The 19,784-nt window shown below is 36.5% G+C and overlaps 1 protein-coding gene across 1 annotated transcript in view; it reads right to left on the reverse strand.

Moving 5' to 3' along the window:
* Positions 1-1,744: 1,744 nt before the first annotated feature.
* The window catches only part of scn12aa (sodium channel, voltage gated, type XII, alpha a), a 50,242-nt gene continuing 32,202 nt past the window's right edge, over positions 1,745-19,784 (reverse strand). The window contains exons 16-26 of the mRNA XM_058753223.1: positions 15,187-15,606; positions 11,365-11,482; positions 11,086-11,240; positions 10,401-10,574; positions 7,655-7,777; positions 6,602-6,874; positions 4,555-4,608; positions 4,088-4,229; positions 3,905-4,005; positions 3,556-3,826; positions 1,745-3,246 (exon numbers count right to left, since the gene is read on the reverse strand). Of these exons, the coding sequence (XP_058609206.1) occupies positions 2,027-3,246; positions 3,556-3,826; positions 3,905-4,005; positions 4,088-4,229; positions 4,555-4,608; positions 6,602-6,874; positions 7,655-7,777; positions 10,401-10,574; positions 11,086-11,240; positions 11,365-11,482; positions 15,187-15,606 (3,051 nt within the window). The 3' untranslated portion in view covers positions 1,745-2,026. The remainder of the gene's footprint in view (positions 3,247-3,555; positions 3,827-3,904; positions 4,006-4,087; positions 4,230-4,554; positions 4,609-6,601; positions 6,875-7,654; positions 7,778-10,400; positions 10,575-11,085; positions 11,241-11,364; positions 11,483-15,186; positions 15,607-19,784) is intronic.

Genomic DNA, 19,784 nt, shown 5'->3' on the forward strand with positions numbered 1-19,784 from the left:
AAAATGGTGATTAACGGTCAGAAGACGGTAGTTGCTTACAGACTCATGTTCAGGTTGAGAAATGAACCTAAAAAAAAAACCTTTCCTATAGTTAAATGACTATTTTTAGACTTTTTTTCACACAACTGTGAGTTTATCCCCAGAATTCTTAGTTTACATTTTGTAATTCAGTTTTTTTTTTTTTTTTGTCTCAGAATTCTTGCAGGATTTTTAGTTCCACTGTGGTATAAAAATACAAATTGCAACTCTTTTTTCTTGCAATTCATAGTTTTTTCATATACAAACTTGTATTTTTGCTATTTTTATTTTGTGGCAGAAACAAGTCTAGAAACTAACTAAATAATAGCATATTTCATTTTCAACTTTTCTCTTCTAGCAAAATGTACAAAAATACTGAGGATTTCTCTTGTTTACAGGACTGTATAAAATGTATACAATATGCATTTAAATGTGCTCTAAAATAACAATGTCCCTTCTAACTACTTATGTAACGTCTGTGATGTAAACTATTGCTATTTAAAACACAGGATATTCAATATGTCATGCCACAACATCCAAACGTCACAGGCAAGAAAACTTTGCCAAACAATGTCATGCTTCCTCATTATATCATGCTGGGCATTCAGCTGATGCAATTTGTATCAATTTAACATGACAAAATTAGATTGCAAATGTGTGATTGTCATCCATCCCTCAGTCCATCAGGATTTTATTAAAATGTAGCCATGAGAATTTTTTTATTGTGTTTCATGTTCCATAAATGCCCCTTGAAATTAAATACAACAGAGAGAACATTTTGTGGAAAGGAAAGCTTTGTTTCATAAAAAAAGGAGTAGAACACAGAAATCGATATACCTGTACATGGATGTTGATGATACATCTGTACTTTTCTTCCCATTTGCTTATGTACATTATATTAGTAAATATATAGTTTCAAATATCACAGAAATGCATTTGATGCATGTGAATTCATATTCCTGACTCGGAAAAAAACAGTGATGAGGTTATGAGTAATTAGGACACTCTGAAAATCTTCTATGATCCAGACTAAAGCATTTCAATGTGCAACATAATGAGAAAAAGCCCTTGAATAAAACATAACAGCTGAAGGTAATTTCAGCTGATTCAAATTTTGTATTAAACATAGTTGTATATCCATTTTATTTTGCTGCTCTAAGGTCAGTGAAACAGGATATTTAACCCAAAACAATTTAGGCAATACTGGATTTTTATCCACTGGGAATTGATTGAATCATTAAAAGTAGGCGTTGCATGTCAAAATGGAGCAAAGCTGTTGGAGAGAATGGGTTGAGAAATACATAGCATTAGCCAGGAAAGTTGTTTCATTTTGATGAAAGATTACATAGATTCTTTCTTTGGAATAACATGCACCAGCTGTGCATAATAAAATCAGGAACGTGTACATGTATTTACTTAAGTAGTCCATTTTGATTTCACATTGACCTTAAACCATTTTAAAACACAGTTTCCTGCCTGTGTTCAACAAGAAAACAAAAATTCCTCAAGCGCTGATAAAAATGCAAAATCATTCACTTTGTAAGAGGAAATTTCCACTGTAGTCATTCCAACTGCATTTAGGGACCTTTTCCTTACACCAGTAATCTCATCAAGTGTAAAAAAGTGATAACATTCCTCACTTAATCCTGAGCAATGAAAAACTCTGGGAAAAACTACATGTGGCTGTTAAGCTTTATAGCAAACAACCAAAATAACATCTGTGCAATATTACAGTTGCGATATGTGCAACACATCTGAGCTAAAATACATTCTCTACCAGAAAAGTTAGTGTACATCCTCACGTTGATATATCCATGTATTTTTGTCCATTTCCCACGATACCATGTCATATTTTATGACAAAAACAACAGGTTGTCCAAACATTTTCTTACAGATTAAAAAATTCGCATTTGGATTCCTCCTGATTAGATTCGTTTACACACATCCAAACATGGTTTAAAAAAAAAAAAAAAAAGCAAGCAAAGATGGGTTACTTAGAAAAGAGTTCCTAAAGAAAGGTCTCGTCATACGTCTCTTCTGATTTATGAGGCTCACTGGATTGAGAGTCAGGTTTTAACATCTTGAACTGGTCACTAGGATCCTTTGTTACAGCATCATAGGACGGCGGAGAGCAAGCTAAGTACGGCGGCCCCTTCTCGGGACCGTAGTGCTCTTTAATCATTGACGCTATGAGTCCTTCCCGCTCCAGAGCGCCGTCCTCTTCCAACCAGCGTGCGTCTTGGCTTATGTGCCTGTACAGGTACGACGCCTGCTTCATTTGCCGTCTAACCAGGTGCCGCCGGTAGGCTCGCTGGATCAGGGACACCGAAATCTCCTCCTGCTTGCGCCGCAGCGTTGTGGTGATGGGCTCGTGGGATATCTTGGAAGGGTTCGCCATCATGAACTTCTCCTCCATTTGCTGCTTCAAAGCGTCCATTTCTCCGGTCTCCCCAAGGACCCGCTTGGTGAAGGCGAACAGGATGTCCAGGCAGTGGATCCTGTCGCCGCTGACCATGGGTAGATCCATGTTGATGAGTTTGATTTTGTTGGGTTTGGCGATCCTCAGAGGTTCGGAAAGGCTGTCGGCGAAACTTGAGAGTTTGCAGTACTCGATGAAGTGTGTGGCCTCGACGTCGAACTTCTCCCAAACCTCATAGAACATCTCAAAGTCATCCTCGCTCAGAGGTTCGGTGCTTTCCTCGGTGGCCACGCTGAAGTTCTCCAGAATGATGGCGATGTACATGTTGACCACGATCAAGAAGGAAATGATGATGTAGCTGACGAAGAAAGTGATCCCTACCGAGGGGTTGCCGCAGTTGCCCTTGGTATTGGTTCCGGTGTTGACGTAATTCGAGCTGCATTCTTCCGGAGAGTTGTTGAGAATGGGATCCAGTAGGTTATCCCAACCGGCCGACGTGGTGATCTGGAAAAGGCAGATCATGCTGTTCCCAAAGGTTTCGAAGTTGAACATGTCGTCAATCCCGCCTTGCTTCTTTATGTAGGCGAAGTTCGCCATGCCAAAAATGGCATAGATGAACATGACCAGGAAGAGTAGGAGGCCGATGTTGAACAATGCCGGCAGCGACATCATTAAGGCAAAAAGCAACGTCCTTATTCCTTTAGCTGCTCGTATTAGTCTGAGAACACGTCCTATTCTTGCCAACCGGATCACTCGAAACAGAGTTGGGGACACAAAGTATTTTTCTATTATGTCAGCAAGGACGATTCCTATGAGGAAGGACAAATTAAAACCAGATATCAACACATAGAAGGTGGACTCTCTTGAAGAATTGAGAAATGGCACTACAAACATCTGAGATCACAACAACCCAGTTGAAAAGACAAGCTGGTGTCTCTGCAAAGTTTCTTAACTAACTTAACCAAACCAGCAATCCTTCTTTGGCTTCACCGTAATGGTGACCAGATGGACCCATACCAAAGAGCTAACCAGTATAAACCAAGTTGGTCTTTTCAGCAGGGAAGTATCTTGAATTAGCCACACGTACCACTTACCAGACGGTAAAGTCGTGCACTTACCAACGATGGACAGAATAACCACTACAAAGTCAAATATGTTCCAACTAATGGTGAAGAAATAACAGCGGAGGGCAAATATCTTGATGAGGCATTCGGTGGTAAAGATGACAATGAAGGCCAGGTTGATGTTATTGAGGATGGTCTCCATGCGAGCAGATTGTTCATCGGACTCTACCATCATGGTTATCATGTTGAGAATAATGAGCATCATGATAGTGATGTCAAAGGCTTGCTTGGACACCAAGTCGAAGAAGAATCCTTGTAAAATGTTCTAGATGGAAATGGGAAAATTAGAAAGAGAATTCAGTGAGATTTTTAGTAACAAAAATGTTAAAAATCATCATCTTACCACTGGTCTTGGAATTGGCTTCTGTGGCTTTTTCGATCCAAGTTTCTTCATCGCGTTGTAGTACTTTTTCTGCTCTTCGGTCATGAATATATCCTGGCTACCTTGAGTGCAGAGAACAACCAGCTGTTATTATTTTCCTGGAACACACTAAATGCTTTTGGAAGAGAAGTAAATCTTAAACACCTATCATTCTTTTCTGTTGATTGAAGTTATCGATGATGACGCCGATGAACAGATTTAAGGTAAAGAAGGATCCGAAGATGATGAAAATGACAAAGTAGAGGTACATGTAGAGGTTTATCTCTTTGATGGGCTGCTCCTCAACCTGACAAACAAGAACAATATAAAATCTAAGAAACTCACAAAGATGGTTTTCCAGACAGCCTACAGCTCTAAAATGAAGTTTTTCAATGGCACGATTACAGCACCTTGGGTGAACCCTCTTCTGATCAAGATAAATTTTCTAGCATTGGGTAACTGAGTTACTAGTTGGTTCTCTGGAGGTTAAAAAGTTCCAGGTTTTTCAAAGAACTCTCTTTTAATTGGAACAATTATTTTTAAGATTATGATAGTTCGTAGTCAATACCTAGGTTGTTCTTTTGTGAATTTGGATGTAACTTGTTAATTTCAGGAATGAAGAACATGCTTACTTCACGGGAATCGACAGCGGCATACATGATTTCCATCCAGCCTTTGAATGTTGCCTGAAAAACAAAGTATTTAAGAATACTTGAATATCAATCAATTTATTCAAATATATGTTCTGCTTCTAGGTGCTTTTTTCCACGCCTGACCATAGTGAAACTTGGCTTTTTTGTCTGTGGTAATTACACATTTAAGTTTCATACCTTCTGTAAAGACAAAGAGTTGTGACTCACCAAGAGTCAGCATGAACGCCATTAAGCTATTTTTGGATGTTGTTGCCATGGTTACTGAAATTATAACCTGTGGTGATTGAGAGACTGTTCCTAGAGGTAAATGATAGGTTAAGGCCCAGCGAGGAGTTGCAGGCCCCTGGAAAACTCTGGTTGCTTGGCTACCTTAACAAATATGATGATTCTACAGCACAGACACCAAAAGTCCTTCTTGGACTGAAATGTTCAAGATGGCCAGAGTTCAGAATTTAAGAATTTGCTCCCTTTCGAAATATGAGTGTGAATTTGAATTGTAATGGAACAGGGTCAGAAATGATCTTTTCCCTTTTATAATTTCAAAATTTCCTTAAATGTATCTTTTATTTCTTTTATTAAAATTTATTTGAAAAGGGACCATGTACAATTTTAACAAAAATGTTTCCATTTCATGCATTGTACCGAATTTAGCCAAAGGGTAGTTTTCATCCGCGGTCCCTTGGCAGGTAATCATAATCATAGGTAAACATAAAAGCATAAAACAACAAACACATACAGTGCTGTAATACTTATACACATCCTATCAGAGCCAAAAAAGGACAGTGAAGATAACGTCCAGTTAAACCACAACCATGTCAGTGTTTACAGAGTTGAGTTGATTTTAAATAAGATTTTAGTTTTTGTTTAAAAATGTCAATAGATGTGCACATCCTTATGTCTTCCGGTAGAGTGTTCCAATGAATAATAGCTTTCACTGAGAAAGACGATAATCTAAAGGCAAAGTGACGAAAAGGAACACAATCACTTGTAGATGACGATCTAGTAGATCTTATAGAGACTGTAGTGTTGTCTTTTATGTAAAATATTTGAATTTAACCTAAATGGTTAACACAATGTTTATCAACATCAACAAAAAGCCATCTTTACACTACAAAGGTGGATAGGAAGCTGCATAACAGATTTAGTTTAATTGTGCAGGAGCATTTTTTGCTCCCTTATCTTGAATTTATTTATTTGTTCATTTTGGTGGCATTTTTGCCCTATGCTCCCATTAATTTATGACCCTAGAATGAAATGACAGGAAGAGGAATTTAAATATTACAGATGCATTTCATAGGTCCAACACAAGTTTTACGACAAAACGTGAATAATCACGTCATTAAATTGGACTAATTGTGCCTATTTATTCTCTGATGTGTAGAATACATTTTTCCAAAAGTTACATATTCCTAGACCCTTAGTTTAGTACTAAAACTATCAATACTAGTTCAGTATTTGGTTAAGTACACAGTTAGCAAGGCCATCAAAACAATTTGCAATGGTTTAAATGAAAAAAATAAATGAATTATTTACAATTTTCTAAAAACATTATATTGAATATTTATGTTGACATTTTATTTCTAAAAATATTACAATATTTTGTACAAATGTTTCTACCCCATGTTTTTATAATGTGAATGAGCAATTCATACAAAAATAATAATAATCTGAATGCATTACTTAAAACTATATTTACAGTTTCCATTTTAATTCTACTTCCTTAACCCTCATTTTGTATTCCAGTCATTTTGATTTTCTTTTTCTAAAACTTATTGACTTGACCCTGTGGCTCACAATGGGGTATACAAATTTCCCCTAAAAATATAGTAGAATTTTCACCTTGTTATACTTAAATGCTTTTTTCACTTTGACAAAAACATTGAATCCAATATTTGTTGATAATATAGCATAATAAAAGAGATTTACTAGCAATGATTAAAAGGCTGGTCTTTTTTGACTTTTTGGCAGCTCAGTAAAATCATTCTCAGCACAATTTTGAATGGCGCACAACCCTCAAGACACTCACCACCTGCAGAAGTGAGAGGTATCCAAGGCCCACATTGTCAAAGTTGACTTTCACTTTGGTCCAGTAGAACTGGGTGTCATTCATGGCCTGGCAGTCACTCTTGTTGTTGACCAGGATAACACTGTGAATGTATCCTGTCCTGTTGACACATTTCCCGAATTTCCCAGCGAATAGATTTACACCCATGATGCTAAATATGAGCCAGAAGATCAGGCACACCAGCAGTACGTTCATGATGGACGGGATGGCCCCAATCAGCGCATTCACCACCACCTGGACAACAGGAATTTAGGATGTGATACCATACAGGAAGCAATCATAATGTAACAGTATTTGAAAAATAATGTGGTTTTTGAACATTAAAGCATGTCAACATATTCTGTTTCACCAAATACACCAAATAATGATCTTTAAAATAGCATCATATGACCCCTTTAAGTATTCAAAATGCATCAATTAACTTACAATATGCAAAGGAGTGTAAAAATGTTCCAAAATACTAAATTTAATATCAATGAACTTTACATAAAAAAGTTTATAAATACATTAGTTTTGTTTTTAATTTTTTTTTTTAATTTTGTAGTAAACACCCACAGATGTAGCAGAGAACATCTGGCTCATGTTTGCATTTTCTTCTGTCACTGGTCATAATTTTAAACATTAAACATAAAATAATGTCATTCATACATTCATGAATTCATACATGTTAAAATTGCCAGAGAATTGAACAAATAGTTGTGGTCTGGCACAGAAGAAGACAGGAGTTGTCTTTGTGGCAGTTTTTCTGCTGATTAAGTGATAATACATTACGCGACTTCATCTTATGGTTGTCGCAAAAGCAAAAATGCAATAAAATGCATCATATTTTGTGAAAAAGTGTGACCTGCTCGAGCAAAACAGACACTATTTTTTGCAGTCAGCAGTCCAAAATTTGTAAGAACTGTATATATCATGCAGGGGCGGTGTAATCTCAGTGAATGCCCTGTAAATTTGACATGCTTTAATGAGTGTCATATTTAGAGAGTTCAAGCGACAGAGAAGACAGGATCTTACCCGCATTCCTTCGAATCTAGACAGGGCCCTCAGGGGCCTCAGAGCTCTGAGAGTCCTCAAAGATTTAATGGCCCCAAAGTCTGAGTAGCCCAGAGAGTTAGCGACCAAACTAATCAAAGACACCTGCAATTGGAGAAAAATAAATTACTTTTCAATAAAATACTTAAGAATTTTTAAAATAATATTAATAAAACACCTCTCTGCGTGGCTTTTAAAAAAAAAAAAATAGACTAAAATATGTAACAATGCAATTTATTTATAAGAGGAAAAAAAAATGTATGCATGTTTGGGACATTCTATAGAAACACATTTATTAGGACAAATAAATCAGATCAGTTTTACAAACGATAGGTTTCCACTCTATTCTACAGTCAGAGTAGACAGACAGTGTAGAACAGAATGGTTTTCAGCTGTAATGACAGGATGTGGCCACGGGAACAGTAGGAATGTGTTCGATGGGCCGATGAGGTGAAATGAAGACAAAACACGGACAAGTATGCACATATGTACATCAATGTATATATCAACATACTTAACTATATATGCATAATAAATATGCATATATATAAAATAGAGTGAGGTTTTATAAAGAATTTGGGTTTTTCTTTAAAATTATTTATTTTGATCAGATTTTCTTTTGCTTTTTAAATAATGTGATTTTCATCAGTCCAAACATTGTTCTGAATTCCCGATTGGTTTAGATTTCATTTATGGATTATTAAACGTAGTCCCAAGAATCGTCAGTTCTTTATAAAAAACTATTTCTATAGTTTTCCTTGTCACTGCAATATATCTAAAGAAGATATTTCTGTGCAATTTGCTCTAAAACACAACTTCAGAAATCAAAGATTGTATGATATAAATAAAATTACTAAATTAAATCATAAAAAATAAAGTCATAAACTGATTTCAGCTAAAATGCTCTTTAAATGTGTTGCACTAAGATGTCTCACTGTAATGTATGTTTACAATGTCAAAACGTAACTGATCTTCTCCAGATAATTATTTGATACAGTAAGTATATTCTGATATAAAAGCCAAGGTCCTGTGAGGCTAATTATTAAACATATCAAACTTGACATCACGTTAAATTACAGGTCGAAATGTATCCGTTCAAATTGCTGACAGAGAGACGGTGGCATTTATATCTCGGCGTGGATGAGAAGAGAACTGCGGCTGAGATACAGACGTGAGCCTTCGCTCACCTCTGACCTTTGACCTTTGAACTTACCCTATTATTAAAGGTGTGTGTGGAGATCTGTGTGGGTCAGATGAGCATCAGGTGAGACACACTTGTGTTTATTCAAGCTACTCCAGATGCTGTGCCAGGTGTTTTATTCAGTGTGTTCATGTGTAGTTTTTTAAAAAATTTTATATATATGTGTATTTTGTGCAGTTATCTCAGTGTCTGAAGGATATGTTTGCCATAACATCTCAATTCTGACTCTGAATACAATCTGCCATGAAAGAGTTGTCTGAGTCATTGTGCCAGTAACACAAAACCAGAATGAACCAAAACCTACGATCAAAAATCATCAAATTCAAAACTTCAAAATTAAATTGTATCACTACATCTTTAAAGTCAATTATGGATAGCTCAGACTAAATTCTGGCTATATTAAGTATATACTATATTATAATGCTTGTTAAACCTTAACAGACTAAAGTTTGACAAATAAACTATATTGCTTGTGGAAGACCTGTTTAATCCAATTAAAAAGTTCAGAACATTTGTTTTATCATATTTGTGTATCTGTGTCCGTTTCACAGTTTTAGCATGATTAAAGGAGTTTTAGGCACTCCGCTTTGCATGATTTGTGCTGAAATCACTGTAATGAACAGCCTTCACTGCAACAAATTCTTTATTTTTGCAGTTTTCTAGCCAGAAAAGTCTGCAAAATTAATGATTCCTCATTTTAAACCAGATAAGAGTCACATGAATTTTACTTTCATGGCCCTGTATGCTAACAAAATATAGTATTATACTAAATTATATACTAAATCGACTATAGTATATAATATAGAACATCACTAGTCAAAAATTTTGAATAATTAAGATTTTTTTTCATGTTTTTGAATGTAGTCTTTTATGCTCACCATGGCTACATTTATTTGATGAAAAATACAGTAAAAACATTAATATTGTGAAATATTATTATCATTTAAAATAACTCTTTTGTAGAAACTGAAGAAATATTTCTTCTTATCAATGTTGAAAAGAGTTGTGCTGCTTCATATTTTTGTGGAAATTGATACATTTCTTTTTCAGGATTCTCTGATGAATAGAAAGAACAGCATTTATTTGACAGAAATCTTTTGTAACATTATAAACGTCTTTACTGTCAATTTAATCCTTCATTGTTAAATAAAAGTATTAAAAAAAAAAACTTTTGAATGGAAGTGTATTAATATATTTTGACAAAAATATTAAGCAGCACAACTCTTTTCAACATTTATTATAATAAGAAATGTTTCTTGAGCAGAAAATCAGCACATTGGATTGATTTCTGAAGGAACATGTGACACTGAAAACTGGAGTAATGATGCTGAAAATTCAGCTTTGCATCACAGGAATGAATTACATTTTAAAATATATTGACTGTTTTTACTGAATTTTCGAACAAATAAATGCAGCCTTGGTGAGCATAAGAAATGTCTTTCAAAAACATGGTAAAATCTCGATTATTTCAAACTCGGCCTAACATATCAAAGCAGTTCAACCGTGATCCAGTATTCTTCAACTCACATCCACAATCAGGAAGTCCAGCCAGCACCAGTAGTTAGTGAAGTATTTCTTAAAGCCATACGCGATCCACTTTAGAAACATCTCCAGCACGAAGATGTAGCTGAACACCTTATCGGCATATTCCAACACCACCTTCACCACCTTCCGCTGTTCAATGTAAATGTCTTCAAATGCCTGACCCAAGAAGAATATCACACCACAATAAGACCAGGACTAGCTACACATTAAATCACAACATGGACAAATGTAATGCATGAATTAGTTCACCCAAAAATGAAAATTCTGTCATTAATTACTCACCCTCGCGTCGTTCCAAACCCGTAAGACCTTCGTTCATCTTCAGAACACAAATTAAGATATTTTTTATCAAATCTGAGAGCTCTCTGACCCTCCCATAGACAGCAATGCAACTACAATGTTCCCAGAAACGTAGCAAGGACATCAGTAAAATAGTCCATGTGACATCAGTGATTCAACTGTAATTTTACAAAGCCACGAGAATACTTTTTGTGCGCAAAGAAAACAATAATAACATAATTTATTCAACAATTCTTCTCCTCTGAAGATGAACGAAGGTCTTATGGGTTTGACAGAATTTTCATTTTTGGCTGAACTAACCCTTTAATCTTTGACTTCTGAACAGTAAACGAAGAGTTAAAGTTCACTGTTCAGCATGGTTCCTCACCAGAGCTCCACTGCTGAGGAGGATCATGAAGATGATGAAGGTCTCAAACCAGCTGTGCTCCACTATCTGATAGCACGTCTTCCTCAACCTCCACCACGCTTGACCCAGACCTCTCGTCGTGTTGATATTACAACACTTACAGCGCTGCATACAGACTGGAGAGATACAGAGAGATTAGTTTGATCAGCTCCTCACAAAAAACATGATACAGTACGTCAAAGTGGAAGTAATGGCCTCAGGAGGACAAATATTAGGAGTCTTGTTTCATTATTTGCTTACACTCAGGGAAACACTCTTCTGGATCCATGCCATCATCTGCCATTTCAGAATATTCCTCCTCATCTTCCCCAGGCTTCCTCAAATCCACAGTACTTCCTTCAGAGAGGCTGATGACTTCCTTTTGACAGAAAAGCTTGCATTGAGTTTTAAATACATTTTTTTACTTCGGAACTACCACTGGTAATAATTTTGAATAAAAGAAGTCTCTTGTGCTCACCAAGGTTTCATTTATTCAATCAAAAATACATTAACAATAGTAATATTGTTAAATATTATTACAATTTAAAATAACAGTTTTCTGTTTTAATATATTTTAAAATGTCATTTATTCTTGTGATACAAAGCTGAATTTTCAGCAGCCATTACTGAATGCATGTTCTATGTCTGTGTGCTTGAACCTCACATGCAGTACATACATCATATTCAAGGCATATTCATATTGCCACTACATCTAATGATTAATGCGATGCATATGCTATCATTTATGTTATTGGCTTCATATAAACTGGTACTGAGTCTGTTAATTCAATAATTTGGGTGTTAACTGCACAATATTGGTGTATATTTGCACATAATGTATAAGCCAGGAAATAAGCATTGACTGAAAAATCCTCTGGGATTGGCATGGAAAATGCAGAGAGCTAATAGAATGCATGCATCCCAAGATACATTTGGTGCAATACTAGCATATGCATCCAATCCAAGAGCGCACAAGTCAAGGTCTGTGACCTCCAGTATAATCTGAGATGGCGAGAGAGAAAGAGCTGTTCTAAATCTGCCTGAATGCACACTCATTCTTGTTTCTTTCTCTACATTGACAGTGGGCCTTCTTAATACAATTTTGATGAGATTTTCCCTGCATGTAATGGCAACATATTTAAAATGATTTACAGAGATTACTGACCCAAAGGTGCCAGCACAATCCAATAGCGCTGTTTATGTAATCCCACATTACGAGGCGAGCAGTCTGTGTGTATGTGTGTGAAGCTGGATTACTCTTAATTTTGTGTCCCTAAAATGTAAAAATGGCTTTGGTAGAAGTTTGCAACAAATAACTTCATTAAATTCATTCTGGCATGGTTTTTAAACTGTATTGAAAGAGTCTTTAGAGATTTTACTTTACCCCACCCTGCTCCAACTGATCTTTTTTAAATAAAATTGTAGTTTTGTGAAAATCTGTACAGCATGTATGTACAAATTACCTCCTATATCTCTTCTTTATCTAGTCTAGCCTTGTATATACTGGTATTATATCTGTTCAATAATTCAATAATTTTGGTATTAATTAAACAATATTGGTGCATCTTTGTACATTATCAGCGAGGAAATGAATTTAAATATTTTCAATATTGTAAAAAAAAAAAAAAAAAAAACTTGTATTTTATGATATGTGCCCCTGGATGACAAAACCAGTCTTAAGTGTCAATTTTTCAAAATTGAGATTTATACATAATCCGAAAGCTGAATAAATCAGCTTTCCATTGATGTATGGTTTGTTAGGATTGGCTGAGATACAACTATCTGAAAATCTGGAGTCTGAGGGTGCAAAAAAATCAAAATATTGAGAAAATCGCCTTTAAAGTTGTCCAAATGAAGTTCTTAGCAATGCATATTACTAATCAAAAATTAAGTTTTGATACATTTATGGTAAGAAATTTACAAAATATATTCATGGAACATGATCTTTACTTAATATCCTAATGATTTTTGGCATAAAAGAAAAAACTATAATTTTGACCCATACAATGTATTTTTGGCTATTGCTACAAATATACCCCAGCGACTTAAGACTGGTTTTGTGGTCCAGGGTCACATATATTGCTTATTGCTGTTTTTAATTCAAATTGAACAGATCTTTAAAGGCTTAGTTCCAAATGGTGTCTTGTGGTCTCATAGACGTTGCTTGCATATCTCTATAAAGTCCACAAGCACGGTTGTGAAACTTTGTACATTTCGAATAAGACACAACAAAATGTGTCGCCAGGTCAGTGATTCCACATCATCTTGACATGCCATATTAGAATTGAACGAGATTTGAGAGCTACAGCAAAATAAATGTTTTCTAGTAAATAATCACTTAAATCTTAGCCATGTTCTCGCACTGAGCTGTCATTTGGAATATAATGCTGTCGTTTGGACCTATTTTGTTGTACTTCCCTGTGGTCCTCTCCACTGCCCGTTTTTCTTATATAACCAATATGATGTCTGGTGGGTTCACCTTGTCTGCTTTGCAGCTTATCAGCTTATGAATCTGTACATACCCCCCCCCCCACGTCCTACAGCCACTGGCTCGCTCCCTCACACGTGTCATATCATATCATCTCTCTGACCTCTGACCCCACTCGCTCGTTGGAGCTCCCGGTCACTCACAATAGGGATAAACCAATGAGCCATTATATGCTGTATATCAGTGGTTCCCAACCATGTTCCTGGAGGCCCCCCAACACTGCACATTTTGCATCTCTCCTTTGGCTGACATACCCATTTCAGGTCTTGGAATCTGTACTAATGAGCTGATGATCTGAATCAGGTGTGTTTGATTAAGGAGACATGGAAAACATGCAGCGTTGGGGGGCCTCCAGGAACGTGGTTGGGAACCACTGCTGTATATGAAGTATTTTGGGTCATATATCTAATTGGTCCTGATGTTAAATCCAGAAAATTAAATTTTAACAGTGGAAAAACAAGTTAGATGGCATTATATCAATATGTGCTTGTCCATTGTTAAATTGAAATTTGTGAGTGCAATTTTTGGTTTCATCTCTCAAAAGTTCAAATGCACTATACTAATTGGAGACTTATTAAAAAGATTTTCATTAAATGGAAATGATCCCAGTTACTTTAGAATACTTTTATTTATTTAAACATTTGGTTTAAAGTACTCATTTATTAAAAAGAAAATGTGTATATTGTCTTAAAGTTGGTCATGGTTTTTGGGCCCCCTGAACAGCATATTGACTCGGATCCCCGCGATCGCGTTCCGGGCCTCCTCTCCCTTGTCGCCAGGCCCTTAGAACTGTCCTAACCTTCCCTACCCGTTACGGCGCCCCTGATTCTTTAATACTTTTAAGAAAGCAAAAATAGTTGGTCCTGTCCAAACTATATACTAAACAACAATGTTGTCAAGACATGATAAAGCAGCAGTGGATCAGAGAATGAATTAACCAGCCAATTCGAACCCATAACTCGTTTGTTAGTTTGAGACTAATATGTGAGCGTTTTTAACCAGTGCATTAAAAAGTATCAGCTTGTATGAATCATTTGTTTGTGATTTGGACTACACAACCTCAAGGAGCAAATTATTCAAATTCCCAACACTAATACTAATAAATCACTTCTCATGACCTCTCATATCCATTATTAAATTCAAATTTGTAAATGCATTTCTTGGTTTTATTTCTCAAAAGTTCAGATATACTACGCTAATTAGGGATCATAATCAAAATAATAAAATTATTCTGTTTCTGAATTTCAATTCAGCTTTAAAGAACTGAAATTGAAATGATTCTGCTTTCTTAATAATTACATCAACAATGCTTTAATGCTTTTAAGAAAGCAAAAACAGTTAGTCCTAACTATATACTAAACAACAATGACTTATAGTATTCTGTTTCTTACGAATCATGTACCAGAGAGTGAATTAACCAACCAATTCAAATCACCATCTCATTCGTTTGAGACAAACCTGTGAGTGTTTTTGACCAGTGCATTAAACGGCTCATATCAATCATTTGTTTGTGAATCAGACTATACAACCTCAAGAACCCAATGAACCAAATTCCCAACACTAAAACTAATAAACCACCTCTCATAACCTCTCACCGGTTTCTGCTCTTCATCCTCTGATGACTCTGTCTCCTCATCCTCCTCCTCTTCGAGGAATTCCACGTCTGACTCTCCTGGCGCAATGGGCACACAGATGGTGAGGTTGGGATTGGTCATGTAACTATCCTCTTCTTCTGGGATAATGTACTTCCCTCCATGCTGCTCTAAACTTCCCACACCGCCGTTGCACTCAGTGTGGTTCTCTTTCAGTGACACCTGCACCTCGTTGGTCTTCTGTCTGTGGCCCGCCAGGTTCCCATTGAAGAGATCTTTGATGGTGTCCAGCAGCCAAGTGAAACCGAAGTGGATTCGACCGATGGCTATCTGAAGGTTGTTCATTTCTCCGTCATCGTCGGGTGCTGACAGGTTATCAGAGCTGAAGGAGCTCAACAACAGGGCCAGAAACAAATTCAACATCTAGAGAGAAACCAAGAATGCAGATCTGTAAGCAAATGATATGATTTGGATGCTCTACATTTGGGAACGTTTTGGGATGGACATTAGCTCACTGCATGTCATAAAGACAAATTGGATTTCTGGGCCCAACACTGATGTATAGTGATACATTTAGAGAAACAGCAGAAAATCTTTATATCCGGCTGAGATATTGAAAGTGAAGCAACAAACTGTTGTTGATCTAAAAACCTTCAGTTACATCAACAGGGTTACTGGGAGCAACAGTCTTTATAAGATAAGCCCTTGTTCAGTTGCAGGAATGTCAACCACTTACAGAAAATGTCCCATGTTCATCATAACAAGCTTTTTTCTTGTAGTCTGGTCTATTATAGATGGTTTCAATGGCATTAACAAACGTTACTGCGCATGCACTCTTTTGTGGTCCAAACTTAACCTTCGGTTGACTTCTGCAAAGAATCAATAACAACAGCAAAGTCCCTGTAGAGCAGATTATTTCTGGTAACAAGCAAAATATGTTTTCTGCGTAAATCAGATGGGTTTATTGAACATGCAAATTTATTCTCTGCCAGCAGGAGGCGTTTTTGAGTGGGAGAAATAGAGGTTTCCCCGGTAACGGCTGTAGCGCTGAGCTCACAAACGCTGCTTTATCAGAAATTACATGCAAGATTAAATGAAAATTACATCGAAAATTTTCTGTAGACAGTCGGTTTCCTTATACAGTGATATAAAAACACCCGTGCCGTGCTTTGATTTTGAAACGTGCAGGTCTCATGTTTATTCAACAAAGTCAAAGCCTTTTGGAAAATCTCACATTATTTGTGGCTGTCAGTTTTGATATTGTGGTGGGCTGCCACAAATAAATCAATATATGGGAAACATTGCATACCACAGCACAACAAATTGAGTAAACTTCAGTCTAGTCGTCACCTTGCTCATCACCTTAACTTTAACTGAGTTTGTAGTCAGTGCCACTATCCCAGGGTTGCCAGGTTTTCACAGCAAAACCTGCCCAATTGCTACTAGCCCAAAACTAGCCCAACCACTTTTCAGGGGGCAAACCCCTGGTAAAAATCGCGTTCCGGGGGGTAAAATTAATTTTTTTTGGCAGGGTTTCCCAGATAAAAGTCGCATTCCAGGAGCTAAATATCACGTTATTGGGGTCACTTCAACCCGTGGACATGAAAAACGTCCCACGGAAAGAGTATCAATGTAGCCCAATTCTGCAGGAAAACTGCGGACTTGCCAACACTGCACTAGCCAGGGCAGCGTTTCCTAAAAGCATCGTAAGCTCAAGTACATCGTAGACCCACTGAAACCAATGAAGCTACAATCAACTTAGGCTTACGATGCTTTTGGGAAACGCAGCCCAGACCGATAAACAAACACGGACCGGAAGTTAACTTCAGGCCAAGCGCATGGATTCTCATGGAAACCTGATTAGTTGCACTCTTGACCTTTAATCACACTAGACAGCAAAGATAATCCCAAACTGACTTGTGTCAAGAAAGAAGGAAATTGAGATTTCACTGGATTGTGTTACAGAAGGCTTGAGGTGGCCCAAAGGAAGTCCAGAGATAACAAGCTTGATTTCTCATTTTGTGTTTTTCCAGAAAAATTCACACTACAGGTTTTGGACAGAGATGTCAAAACTAGAAATTGTCATAATTGTCTAGTCTAGTGTAGATTGTAATCATTTGTAAAATGATACTGATCCTATTATCAATGAAGATCTGGTATTTAAAGGGTTACTCCACCCCAAAATGAAAGATTTTGTCATTAATCAGTTACCCCCATGTCGTTCTAAACCCGTAAAAGCTTTGTTCGTCTTCAGAACACAAATTAAGATATTTCTGATGCTTTCTGACAGCTCTCTGACCCTCCCATAGACAGCAATGTAAGTAACACGATCAACATCCAGAAACGTAGCAAGGAGATTGGTAAAATAATCCATGTGACATCGGGGGTTCAACTGTAACTTTACGAAGCTACGAGAATACTTTTTGTACGGAAAGAAAACAAAAATAACGACTTTATTCAACAATTCATCTCCTCTGCGTCAGCGTAGCGCCATTTTGGAGAATATCCACTGAACTCAAACTGCATATGCTGTTCTGTGTCAGCTGCGCCACATGGATACGCTGTTTCCGTTCAAATCAAAGTGTAAGGGACATAGAAAATGTATCCGTTATTCAAACCGGTTACCATGTGTCTTTTGAACAAGTCGTTGTAAGAATGCGAGTCAAGCTCGTGAATCGGACTACACTGATCACATGCAATCACATGCTATTTTCTCGACACATTCAGTTCGAGTTCAAACCTCAAACTCACAAATAATCAACCTCATTAATCGGTTGTTGGTCAACTAGTTGACCATACTAACCCGTCTCTATTTGGGATGACATGAGGGTGAGTAAATAATCACAGATTATACGTTCTGGGTGAATTTTTTGTTTAAGGCTTAAGGCTCAGTTTAGATTTAAGGTTATAATTTGTAAAATGATGTTTGATGAATTGTGGTATGTTATTAAAATGAAACAAACACCCAAAAAGCACATATAGACAGTACACATAGATCTTTAGCACATAGACCTTCTCTGATAGATCAGACACTTTTTTTGTCCTTTTCTGTCTAGTATTTCAGAAAGGACCAAATGCCCCACAATTTTAGTTAAGTCCATGCTGTCTGTCCCTGTATCCGGCTTTAAAAAGCTCCGTAGTTCAATTACCAGTGACTAGCAGCTGTTTCTGCTGTGTATTAAACATTTATAGAGTGCACAAGTTACCAGTTATGATTTGGAAAAGCCAGAAGAGGATAATAGTGTATTCTTAAGTGTACTTAAGCACAAGCCCGTGGACCATATTCCACAAATGTGTTTCTAAGCAACACACAACAGGGGACTTCTGGGTAAAAAATGAATGTCAAAGCTAAAATTTGCTGATTTATTTTCTTGGAAAGGACCTTAGTCAGGGTACATGCTATTTTTTTCATTTGACGCAAATGAAAACATGTTACATGACTGTACAGTATGTTCTATAGGTTGTTGTACTGTACCTTGGTGTCACCAGCTGTTTCTATCCTTCACAGGCTCATTTTCATTTGCATCAGCCTAAATATGGCATCTACCCTGAGGATTCATTTATGTATGTTTACAATCTGCCAAACACATTTGGGAAACTAGCCTATATAGACAGTATGATGCTAACATCAACCACGATTCCCACACCTTTTGACCAATGAATTTTCATGTTTATTGTACACACTATTTTACAAGTCATTTTAGAGAGTGAATATATTTACATTTGTAACTTTATAGAATAAAATTGCTAACTTGACCTCATGTCTTCTTTTAGGACAGTCATTATGTCAAAACAGGAAAACTTAGGAAGAAAAGCTTAGTCGCGTCTTATTTTCTGGGAAAAGTCCTTCCCTGGTCACAACTGGATATTAGAAGAACATCTGGGGGAATTAAGTAATTTTTCTCTAATGCCTTCTCATGTATCCTCACTCCTGAGATTTTTCTTAGAGTATGACGGTTTATCTTCAAGAATAATATACGACATTTATAGAAATGTAATATTTCAAAAAGCAAAACTTTTCTGTGTAATGTTATGTTTTTTTTGGGGGGGGGGTTTTGTCGCGTTTAGCATGTCCGACATTAGTGTCAATAAATGATTGTGACATCTAAATGTTTTAGATTCACTTAATAGTTCAATAGCCATCATAACACTAACCTAGAGTCATTTCAATAATCCTGTGTTCAAATATCACCATATTCCACCAGAGAAGGTGAGCGTCTGAATTAGCCAATGCATACATCCATTTTGTCAAGTTTGTCCTTAAAGGAATAATTTACTCAAACATTTTGCATGCTTTTTTGCATACAACAAAGGTAGGTGGTAATTTATACTGCCAAGCTCCAAGAAAAACACTGTATCGTATGGTCCTTGGAACTTGACAGCATAAATATGCATCACTTTCTTATTAGTTTGTACATTCTAACTACTCCTTTTCTTTTGTAGGCAAGATTGACAAAAGAGTGAGTCATTGACAACAGGAATAATACCGCCCTGATCAGTCACATCTTTGTAAAGTAACAGTCCAGACTTGTTTCCTTAATAACTTCAAAAATAATTTTTATTTCTAGTAGTTAACAGAATATGTAAGAGTTAGTGTAGTC

Source organism: Onychostoma macrolepis, chromosome 02, assembly GCF_012432095.1.
Source record: "Onychostoma macrolepis isolate SWU-2019 chromosome 02, ASM1243209v1, whole genome shotgun sequence".
In the NCBI taxonomy this organism is placed as follows: Eukaryota; Metazoa; Chordata; class Actinopteri; order Cypriniformes; family Cyprinidae; genus Onychostoma; species Onychostoma macrolepis.